An 11993-nucleotide genomic window follows, 5' to 3' on the forward strand; every position below is an offset into this window, starting at 1 on the left:
CCCTACATGCCTGATGATTGGTTGGGTAGTAGTCAGTCCCCTTCGGTGTACCCTACATGCCTGATGATTGGTTGGGTAGTAGTCAGTCCCCTTCGGTGTACCCTACATGCCTGATGATCGGTTGGGTAGTAGTCAGTCCCCTTCGGTGAACCCTACATGCCTGATGATGCACACAGAGGAGGCGTGCAGTCAGTTTATGTGGAGCCAGTTATGTCCTAGGCTGTGGATGATGCAGGGAGTGTGAATGCATGACTACCCTGTCCTTTCCATGGGAAATGTGATATTATCCAAGCCTCATGTTTTCTCACCTGACGTATATGTTGGTCGAGCAGCATGGATGTGGCCTCCTGGCAGTGCGGATACAGGAGGGACGTTTCTTTCCATAAATGTGTTACATAATGTCACATGACAGCGGTCTATCCCCATCGAACCCGTTATATTTTAGGTTCGGCGCTGATGCACAGTTACCATGTTAGGAATAGACTGGGCTCCGTGGAAGTCTCTCTCAGATGAATGTACTAATGATGAGGTACAAGTCGTCTTTGTAGAATGCGAGAAATACCTGACTTAGTTTATCATTTGTCTGGTGAAGCTGCAGACTCCTTCCTTTTATGTACATTGTAGCCGGACTGATAACGTTACCAGGAGGAGGTCACCATGTATATCATTCTTCTTCTGAGAACTTGTAGCATTTGAGAGCAATGAGGTACACTGGCCCATATTCCTCCAGATAGCGGACCAGCATTGATGGGGTTATGGAATTATGTCCCTGGGATTATGTTCTACAGTTTTATACTTCTAATTAAAAACTGATGATATTTGTTATTTTTTGTATGTTGTATAACTTTCCGCTCCATTCTCTCATCAGTAGCTGAGCTGTTACATTGCATCATTGTGTAGGGGCTCTCTCCGTCATATTCCTGGTGTCTTCTCATCAGCTGGTGTGCTGCAGGATGCCATCTGGCAGGATGAGGGTCACATTCTTGAAGGTCATTACTTCTGGATGGCTTACTGTTGTGACTGGCAGAAGGGCATTATCCTGCCCGGTACCAGTGTAATTCTCTACATGGCTGAGTTTAGTGCTCACAAGAAACCACCAATCTCCCTTCCCTTTCCTTGAATGACTGTAGCCTAATTTCTCAAGGTGCCTGCAGCTTGACCCGATGTAGTGTGGTCAACCTTGGTCTCTTATGTCTCCTGATCCTCCCTTTTTTGAACTATTTTTATTACATGGAGTGCAGCACAAATTACAGACTTCCCACGTAGAATGTCTTTTGATGTCTTCTATGTATTTTTTAAACTAATATATTAGAGAAAAAATTATAAAATCCTTTGTACGGCTTTGGGTGGGATCAGAGTCTATTCCAAGCCCATACAAGATTAACGGGGTATCCGTTTTCCATCTCGGGAATCCTATTTCAATGCGTTCAAAATCGTGAAACCGCGCGCTCGCCCATAAGATGTTTATCTCCAATATGCTCCGTTCTCCAGATATCGATTCTTCTGCCCTCTGGTTGTTTACTGCTTGTTGCCGGGGAAACCGACCATCTCTTCCATGGAAAGAAAGAGCAGAGGAGTCCGGCGCTTGCGCATTACCTCCATCTAAATCTGATGTCCAGGATCTCAGGAGCGCATGCGCACTAGCTTTAGGCTCGGACACGAACTACCGCTCTGCTCTGCTGTTACTTTCCATAGAAGAGATGGGCGGTTTCCCTGGCAACGAGCAGTAAACAACCAGAGAGCAGAGGAATCAGCGGCTGCAATATCTGGAGAACGGAGCATTTAAGAAATAAACATCTTATGGGTGACTGCGTTGTTTTTACAATTTTAAACACCTTGAAATAGGATTCCCGAGATGGGAATACCCCTTTAAGTAAAACAAAGCTTTTATGCTTCTTTATATTGCTTTCAACTTTGACGTGTTGTGCGAATATTCTTTAAAAGTGGATTTTTTTGTAACAGATGATGAGGCAAAAGTCTGGACACACTCATTTAACTGGTGTAATACTGAGAAAACTGACTTCCAGTATGTAAAAGTATTGGGAAGGAGGCTGCGTTTTTTTGGTGAAGAAGACCTTTTTAGTGGCCAATGCCATTTTGAACTCCACCCTATTGAATTCAGCTCTAGTTTTTAAAATAGGAAGGGGGTCATGTAATATATCAATCCTGGCTAGAATTTACTCAGAAACATGCTGGATGTGTTAGTTGTGCCCTATCTTTTCTTGTTTTGTCTCACCCTGTATAATGGATTAGGTTTCTACGAGTTAGCCCAGTAGATGTATATGTTCGTACTTCAGATTAGCGTCTTTCCTTTTACTCCTCTCCCACCGGACGTTCTTTCCTCCTTGCTGTTCCACCACCTTCCTCTCAGGCCTCATGAGACGTAATGTGGGACTACATTTTCTGTAATCCGCACATTACAATCTTACACATTTTCGCCACCTCTCACTCCGACGAGTCTATGTATCACCTTCCATAAAGTCATCACATTGGCCGCCTTTAATGACCTCCGTGGACTCAACTTGGGGGAAATGTGATCGTTTCTGCAGACCTCTGTCTGTTCTCTGCACTCAAAACATAATATTAACCCAGAACAAAATAAGTATCCGTTCCCCTTACATCAGCAGAAAACGAGCGGATTGGAAAATGGTAATATTGTCTTAGCAGTAGTGAAATTTAAACTATCATTCATCTCCTTCAGAAACATTCTGTGGTCACCTAGTTAATGTGCCGCCGGCATCTGCTTTCCATTTACCCTTGGCTCCTCACATATTCCCGATCTGTAGGTTGTGGCCCTCTCCTGGTCTGTGCGTCTGACTGATCATGACTTATACGAGCGCGCTCAGGTGATCGCAGGGACATTGGCGGATACATCGAGATCAGAAGCTCGTCTGTAAAGGAAAACAGCAAGAAACGGATTGTGATATTTGTTACTTTCCAGGTTTGTTGTTTTAGGCTCTTTTCACGTCCCATTTTTGCGCTCCAGCGTTGGTTCTGTCCTTGTTTCCGTTCTGGAGCCGGAGGCTGCAGGAGGGGGACGGAGACCGCGCTGGGTTATATCCCTCTTTCTGTTTTTTTTTTTAAATGGATAGAAAATTGCTGACTTCAGATTAGTGAAGCGAAGACCAACGAGGTCCCATCTGGTGCAGCGAGGGGTTCTGTCCCAGCTCCATCCGGCATTTCATCCCCATCCGGGGACCAGCGCTGGATCGCAAAACTGCCATGTGAAAAAAGCCCTAGTGATGCTGATCAGCAGACAGTATCACACATGATGGGATTAGATACATGACTCAGCAGACAGTATCACACATGATGGGATTAGATACATGACTCAGCAGACAGTATCACACATGAGAGGATTAGATACATGACTCAGCAGACAGTACCACACATAATGCGATTAGATACATGGCTCAGCAGACAGTATCACACATAAGAGGATTAGATACATGGCTCAGCAGACAGTATCACACAGGATAGGATTAGATACAGCAGCTCAGCAGACAGTATCACACATGAGAGGATTAGATACAGCAGCTCACCAGACAGTATCACACAGGATAGGATTAGATACACAGCTGAGTAGACAGTATCACACATGAGAGGATTAGCTACAGCAGCTCAGCAGACAGTATCACACATGAGAGGATTAGATACAGCGGCTCAGCAGACAGTATCACACATGACAGGATTAGATACAGCAGCTCAGCAGACAGTATCACACATGAGAGGATTAGATACAGCGGCTCAGCAGACAGTATCACACATGAGTGGATTAGATACAGCAACTCAGCAGACAGTATCACACATGACAGGATTAGATACAGCGGCTCAGCAGACAGTATCACACATGAGAGGATTAGATACAGCGGCTCAGCAGACAGTATAACACATGATAGGATTAGATACAGCGGCTCAGCAGACAGTATCTCACGTGATGGGATTAGATACAGAAGCTCAGAAGACAGTATCACACATGACAGGATTAGATACAGCAGCTCAGCAAACAGTATCACACATGATAGGATTAGATACAGCAGCTCAGCAAACAGTATCACACATGACAGGATTGGATACAGCAGCTCAACAAACAGTATCACACATGATAGGATTAGATACAGTGGCTCAGCAGACAGTATCACACAGGATAGGATTAGATACAGCAGCTCAGCAAACAGTATCACACATGATAGGATTAGATACAGCAGCTCAGCAGACAGTATCACACAGGACAGGATTAGATACAGCGGCTCAGCAGACAGTATCACACATGACAGGATTAGATACAGCGGCTCAGCAGACAGTATCACACATGATAGGATTAGATACATTAGCGCAGTTGATAGTTTCATACATGATATTCGTCTCATTGGACAGAAATTGATCAGTTATCTGTATGTGTAAACGGAGCCTAAGATTGTGTTCATACAATCATTTCTTGCTGCATATGTTTCCCTGTACATTTAGCCCGTTGTGGATTGCGCTCCATGCATTGCAAAGGATGAAGTCTGCAATAACTTCTGTGGCATCATTTGGCAAGCTGCAGAATTAAAACTTAACTCTGTATTTCTGCACAGAATCCCCCCCACCCCCCATAACATACACTTTGCTGCAACTGTAATATGCTGCAAACCCCTAGATACAGCAGCATAGGATGAGGTACGGTGGCTTTATTATTTGACAAGGGGGTGTGGCTTGGCAGGGATGGGTACAAGTTAAATGTGACAATATTCTGGTATAAAAATTGGTGTCAGCATATCCAGCCAATAACTGGTGTACAGTTTGAGAAAATGGTCTAAATGACAGCTCTGACCGTATTACCTGCCGGTGGCCGCTCTGACCGTATTACCTGCCGGTGGCCGCTCTGACCGTGTTGCCTGCCGGTGACAGCTCTGACCGTATTACCTGCCGGTGGCCGCCCTGACCATATTACCTGCCGGTGGCCGCCCTGACCGTATTACCTGCCGGTGGCCGCCCTGACCGTATTACCTGCCGGTGGCCGCCCTGACCGTATTACCTGCCGGTGGCCGCCCTGACCGTATTTCCTGCCAGTGGCAGCTCTGACCGTATTACCTGCAGGTGATAGCTCTGACCTTATTACCTGCCGGTGACAGCTCTGACCGTATTTCCTGCAGGTGATAGCTCTGACCATATTACCTGCCGGTGACAGCTCTGACCGTATTTCCTGCCGGTGACAGCTCTGACTGTATTACCTGCCGGTGGCCGCCCTGACCGTATTACCTGCCGGTGACAGCTCTGACCGTGTTGCCTGCCGGTGGCAGCTCTGACCGTATTACCTGCCGGTGACAGCTCTGACCGTATTTCCTGCCAGTGGCAGCTCTGACCTTATTTCCTGCCAGTGGCAGCTCTGACCGTATTGCCTGCCGCTGACAGCTCTGACCATATTACCTGCCGGTGACAGCCATCCTTACAAAACCACCAGTGTAAAAGGGGGAGAGAATCCCTGTCACTAGCTTTCTCTCTACTCGATCGGACATCAACATTTCTCCACTCATTTATCCAGATAGGTGAAAATTACGAAATTGAAGATGACAAGTTATGAGGAAGCTTAGGGGTCAGATGAAGCTGTTCTCACACAGAAGTATCTGCATTACATTACTCTGCAGACCAGCCTGCCCACTGTTATAGAACTACAACTCCCAGCATTCCTGCGAAGTCTCATTCATTAAATGCTGCAGTTAAACTGTATGTTAAGGTATTTGGATCTATCTAAATGGACAGATTTTAGGAGCTTGTTAAGTGTAAGTGAGTATGGAAAGGTCTGCAACATTCTAATGCGTTTTTAATCCATCCCCATTTTTAAGATCTAGCACGAAAAAGTATAAAATACTGTAGGAGGCTATAGATTTCAGTAAGAGGGTTTTGGTTTTTTTTTTACATGAGAACTTATGACAGGGGTTAAGAGAAATTGGGGGCCCCAAGATAAACCTTTGCACTCAGGGCCCTTGTAAACCTTAGCTATGCCCCTGCCTATGAGTGATGGATCCTACTGTACAGCATCCACCACCGATATCCGTTAGATATATATATATGTCATGGGCTTTTCATGACATATCCATCAAACAATTGCTATTTTAGCTTATGGGTGACAGACGAGTTACACAAATGCCTGACAGTGACACCCGTCATCGACACTCTGTAATGGTATCCATCTAATGTACTGCTCGCTCCTGCCATAGTTGGTAAGCAGATATCATTATTGTCTCATGGTTGATGTATGTCACTGCTAATTATCCATTTGAAGAGTAGCTGAAGTTTTTAAAAACTTTTGCCATTTCAGAGTGACGTAGCAAAATATTTAATCACTAGGGTTCAGAGTGCCGAGACCCCCGCTGATCACTGAAATGCAGGGGCTGCAGTGCTCATCCAAGTGCTGTACCCCTCCGACTATCTTCATTTGTCTGTCGGCGCCACCTGGCAGCTGAAGACGGGCGCATAGATGACTCTAGAAGTCTATAGGTCTGTCTGCAGCTGCCAAGGGGAGACAAGCATACACCACTTAGATAAGCGCTGCAGCCCCTTCATTGCAGTGATCAGTGGGGGTCTCTGCACCCAGATCCACACTGACTGGTTCTGATATGTGCCAGGCGTTCTTCCTGGCGACACATTAAATAGGCACAACAATCGTCATCTGAACAGGCCTAACATAGGGGATGGATTTGGGCTGCTTTTTTTGGCAGAGGATTGCCTACATTGATGCCCTCTAATAAACCCAGCAGCTAGTCAGAAGTGATATCTATTTTCATTCATTGACAGCAAGCATAGATTTAGAGAGTTTGCCTTTGACAATGAGTAAAATGTATTCCCTTAGATTATGGATACAACTTTGTGTTCCTCTGTTTTAGGATTTTCTTTGCACATGGAGGTCACTTTCAGGGTTCAGCGACTTTCTCCCTACTGTGTCTGCTGGATACGGACTGGGCCATCGCCCAGCTGGCTGCCTTTCTGGGACGGTTGTGTCAGCGCTGACACCATACTGGAAAGCTGGATTCCTATTGCAAATCCTTCCCTCCAGTGCGGCTGCTCCGTGTCACATCGGGATCTGAGTAGCTTCAGACTGTGATTCATTCCCGGGCAGCCGGCCTAATTGAAGTCTCATTCTGGCCTTAGTTTGTTTAATCAACAATTGGGAGAGACCTTGAAGGCGCTCGCCCCTACCTTTCCCCCCGCGTTGGCGTAAAACTCTGCTTTTCTCTTGTGGAGGAAAGAATTATTCCTCACCAGCCACTTTTACATCGATTTAGTATTGAATGGTTCACTATGGAATAAAGTCAGCGATTGTTGTGGAGACGTCAATGTAGACAGTCTGGAGGGAAGGGTCACAAAGTCTCATCCATGATACAGAATAGTCTTTACATAAGTAGCACAAGATTGGTAGACCTGGTGTGAGGACGGCCCGCTAGGGGCATGCCCTTCATTCTCTGCCCTTCTGTCCCACTTCCCTCCCTTACTTGCCCATCTTCTGTCTTCTGTTCTTCTTCTCCCTTCCCCTCTTCTTTTTTCCTCTCTGCTCCGTTTCTTCTCACCTTTTTCACCGCTCTTCCCTTCTTCCTCTCATTTCTCCTTCCTTGACCTGTGATTAGTTGTTAACGGGAACGTGTCATCAGAAAATGACATTTTACATAAACCAAGTTTTTATGTTAAACATGTTTTTAATAATTTTGTAAATTTTTCTGCTTTTTTAAATTTTTGATGTCACAATCTATAGTTAATAAAATCCTGCAGTTCTCACACTGACCACTAGGCCTAATAGTAGTCTGACACTTCCTGTTCTGCAGAGAAGCTCTCATCCGTCCTCTCGTTATCATCACAGACAGGATTATATAGATAACACAGCATCCATCATTCATAATAGGTGATGTCACAGCACACCTCTTCCCCCTCCCTGTACAGATCACAGAGCATGGCCACAACATACTCCCATATAAGTCAATGAGTCCACTCCTGTCCATTGTGTGAATAGCCCATGAATTCTGCTTTAAAGCATGTCTGTAAATGCTGTGAACGGCAGCTCAGCCAAGATGGTAGACATAGCGGATACTTTGGGCCCATTCTGATCCTTGTTCTAGGACCTTCAACACGATTGGGTGGAAAATATTTCAATAGTTCAGCTTTCTAAATATCTTTATGAAAGTGTACATTTATAATCTGAGCTGCATAAAATAGGACCTGAAGAAAGCTGCTGCAGAGCGTCTGATTGGTCGCACCTGTATAAGTGGTATGTAGTACCGCCATCTGCTCCCGTAAACCCGACGACGTCTCCTCCTGTTTTGTTTCTTGTGTCGCTGGTAACCGACTCTCCAGAAGACGCTGTTGTCACTAATATGATTCTTGGGACGACTCGGATTATCGGGTCAATGGCATCATTTCCCTATATATATATATATATATATATATATATATATATATATATATATATATATATGTGAGCTGTGAGGCAGTGGGACCCGGACAGTATATCATGTCTTCTCAGGTTGGCCTGGTGATGCATGCCGCGATCCGCTGATGTTGTTTCATTGATGCTGTTTACTCCCTTTGTCTAATTTCACTGTTCTTCTTTTTCAGGGAGATATTCAGCAGCTGTTAATCGTTTCAGATCATCGCGCTGCATTCGATTATTGCGTACATTATAGCCCTGACTGTGACACGGCTGCCCCGGACACCCCCCAGTCTCAGGATCCCAACCCCGATGAATATGTAAGTAGCTACAATAATCAGGACTTCTTATGGACTAATGATGGTCAGGCAATAACTCCCGCAGGGCAGGGTAGCCTCCTTGTGATGGGTGTACGATCCGCGGTGACATGACGGGTCTATAACCAGGAGTTACAGGTCCTGCACCAAGTAGTTCAGCAGGAGACTGGAAATGAATGGCAGAGAGGGTACAGGAGGATCCTGGAGAGCTCTCCCGTGTACCACCTTCACCACCCATCGCCTGGGCTACTGCAGTTCTGGGAGGGGTGGAAATGGGGAAGGGGATGCCACCAGTGGGGAAACTGGAGAATAATTGGCATTAGTAGAAGGGGTGGTTAGTGGGACAAGTCTGCTGCCAGGCCAGTGGAAGATAGGGCAGAAGGTGGGCAATGCTGCCACCAATAGGAGATGGGTGGGAAGTGGGACAATGCTGCTGCCATTAGGGAATGGGTGGGAAGGAGGACAATGCTGCTGCTTATGGGGGATGGGTGAAAAAGGGGACAATGCTGCTCTTGCTAAGGGGGCCCATGATACTGCACTATGTTTATTTTATGGTTCTCCTGTGCTGTATCGTGATGTTTGTTTGGCACTATTGGGTCAGTATGTTGTGCTGCACTCCTGTATCTGGTGCTGCTAGGGGGCAACATGAGCGCTGCACCTTGATACTTATTTGGTTGGTGCTATGCAGTAGTATTTGTTCACTAGTGACACTGTGGCTTCACCATTACTTAGCTGGTGAGGCCGGAGTAGACAAAGTGTGAGAAGTCCTGCTTTAGATTAAAAAAAAAGAAGAAAGTTCCCTCTATGTATTTAAGGGCTATAAGAGCCGAAGCCCAATATGCCCCATGCTTGGCCCGAGTTGATGTCATGAAGCATGTACCGCATATCTGCACATTAGCACTGATGCCGCCTTTTGTTGTTTGGTCCCTCTCTGACCGTCCGGGAACCTGCATTTACTTTCCATTTCATTTTAGTTTTGTTTCTACATTTGTCTAGTATCCAGAAGCTGCGGAGGGGGACGGAGGTTACTACTACGAATACCCATACTACGACGACAACGAAGAGAATAAACCCACCAGCAAACCCACCCAAGCAACGGGCGAAGAAGTTGTACGACCACAACCAGATTTTGAAGAGGTAAAACTCTTTCCACTTTCTCGCCGCCGGATCCGACCCGCCCGTCTGCAGGCGGCCTTATGGCTTTCCTTATGCTGGACAGAGTATTCTTATGGCTTCAGCGTTATGAAGTGTTTAGTATCGGTGGTCCGTCTCCTCGCTGTTCCCTCCTCTTTTTTTCATCTTGCATGTTTTCCACTATAGCCACAACAATGCAGGACTTTCTTTGCACCATATATTGCATTTCTGTGCAAATTAAAGAGTTATTCCCCAAATTCACTCTTATCATTTAGTCACAGGATAGGTGATAAGTCTGATTGGTGGCGGTCTATCTCCTGGGATTCCCTTGACTCTGAGAATGTTGGTCCCTCCTCATCGCACCCCCACATGAGCTTGAATCTGAACCCACTCATGGATCCTTGGGGGCTCAGCCCTGGGACAGCCCGTTATTGTCTTCTACATTATCAGTATTCAGCACCATTGGGTTGTGTTACCTATGAGTATCCCAGCGCACTGCTTACAGGCCTTGATAGGACTGCATCATGTTGCACAGGAGAAGTACCCATATTTTCTTTAACCTCATCCATTCATTTGACTTCATGAAGATGTTGGTCTTATTGCACCCAATCTCAGTATCCAGATATCATCCCTGCTGAATAGTGATTAACGATTTCCAGAATCTCAAGTATCTTATCTGTTGTATGAACTTTGGTTTTCAGGAAGAAACTCGAGCACCAACTGAAGCCCCCGCTATTGTAATTACCGAAGCTGCAATTGTAGAATCCAAGGTGGACGCGACAACGTATGACTATAACTATGCTGGGCCGGAATACTATTACACCGCTACACCAGATGAGGAAACCGTCTATTCTGAAGGAGATGAAAAGGAGATCATAGATGAAGCTTTCGTTGATGGAACTGTTGACGTTATTAACCGTAACGTAACTGTGATCACCAACTCGAGTGTAAGTTGCACACGGACGCTTTAAGTATGTGCTCTGCTCATCGGCATCCTTCGCTTCCTGAATCGGCTTTCAATGTAAATGAGATTTGTATTCATGGATCCAGTTTCCCGTTTTATGTATACAGTTCCTATGCAGCCCTATGTATCTTAATGGTTACAGACTTTAAACATGCAAGAACAAAAAAAATGGTAACTTGGCCAAATTCTCCAAGTCATGAGACAATAAGATGAAATAATTTTATTTGGTGAATTAAAAGCCCCGTGTGGCGCAGAAATGCAGTCCTAAACTCTTGCTCACGACTGGCAGGTTGCAGGATCAATCCCTGCATGGTTCAGGTAGCCGACTCAAGGTCGACTCAGCCTCCCATTCTTCCGAGGTCAGTAAAATGAGTACCCTGCTTGGTGAAGTGTAAAAGATGACTGGGGAAGGCAATGGCAAACCACCCCGCAAAAACAGTCTGCCAAGGAAACGTCATCCTAGGAGTCAGTCAGGACTCGGCCCCTTCACCAGGGGACTTTACTTTACCTTTCCAATTTTTTGTTCTTGCATATCTAGTCCCCCCACCATTGATGGGTCTACTTGGTTGGCAGCATCTCCACCACCTGCCTTCTATAACCCTCCAAGCTGTTTGAGTCCTGTCTTACACTTCTGATACTTTTGGGTTTGCTCCACCTTCTTTCTTTCACCTATAGACTTCAAACAGAGTGTGATGTCTGATCCTGTACTCATGGTACCTGCTATTTACCCCCTACTGCACTGTGTAAATGGCAGTGGGGACACAGTAAAACACAACTGCAGGATCTACAAGAATATGGAATACAAGTTGGTTGAAAATTGTGCCCATCGTTTAAAGCTCCAATCTCATAAAGTCATTCTAATAAAGATGTAGTATGTTTCTCTTATGACCGCTCTTTTGTGTCCTCTAATTTCAGGGCACCTCTCACAGTGGTTCAGGCTCCAGGCACCAAGGGAACACCGATGAAGGCTTCACGGAGGAGATTATAGAGACCTATGATAACCCTTATGAAGACCCAGATTTTAATCCATTTGAAACAGATATAAAGGGTTCTCCTGCCATTACTGACGGCGACTACGGGGTATTACTACACTTCATATTTTTATTTATTTTTGTCAGCGTTGTCTGGCTTTTTTTGTACATCGAAGCAATTAGATTTTTTTTTTTTGCAATTCAAAGGG

At 45.4% G+C, this 11993-nt stretch overlaps 1 protein-coding gene across 2 annotated transcripts in view; it reads left to right on the top strand.

The window, feature by feature from the left end:
* Positions 1-11993, top strand: part of COL5A1 (collagen type V alpha 1 chain) — a 216771-nt gene that overhangs the window by 92880 nt on the left and 111898 nt on the right. For both annotated transcript variants that reach the window (XM_066580234.1, XM_066580233.1), the window contains exons 5-8: positions 8587-8718; positions 9712-9852; positions 10551-10796; positions 11729-11893. In XM_066580234.1, the coding sequence (XP_066436331.1) occupies positions 8587-8718; positions 9712-9852; positions 10551-10796; positions 11729-11893 (684 nt within the window). The remainder of the gene's footprint in view (positions 1-8586; positions 8719-9711; positions 9853-10550; positions 10797-11728; positions 11894-11993) is intronic.

Source organism: Eleutherodactylus coqui, chromosome 10, assembly GCF_035609145.1.
Source record: "Eleutherodactylus coqui strain aEleCoq1 chromosome 10, aEleCoq1.hap1, whole genome shotgun sequence".
Lineage (NCBI taxonomy): Eukaryota > Metazoa > Chordata > Amphibia > Anura > Eleutherodactylidae > Eleutherodactylus > Eleutherodactylus coqui.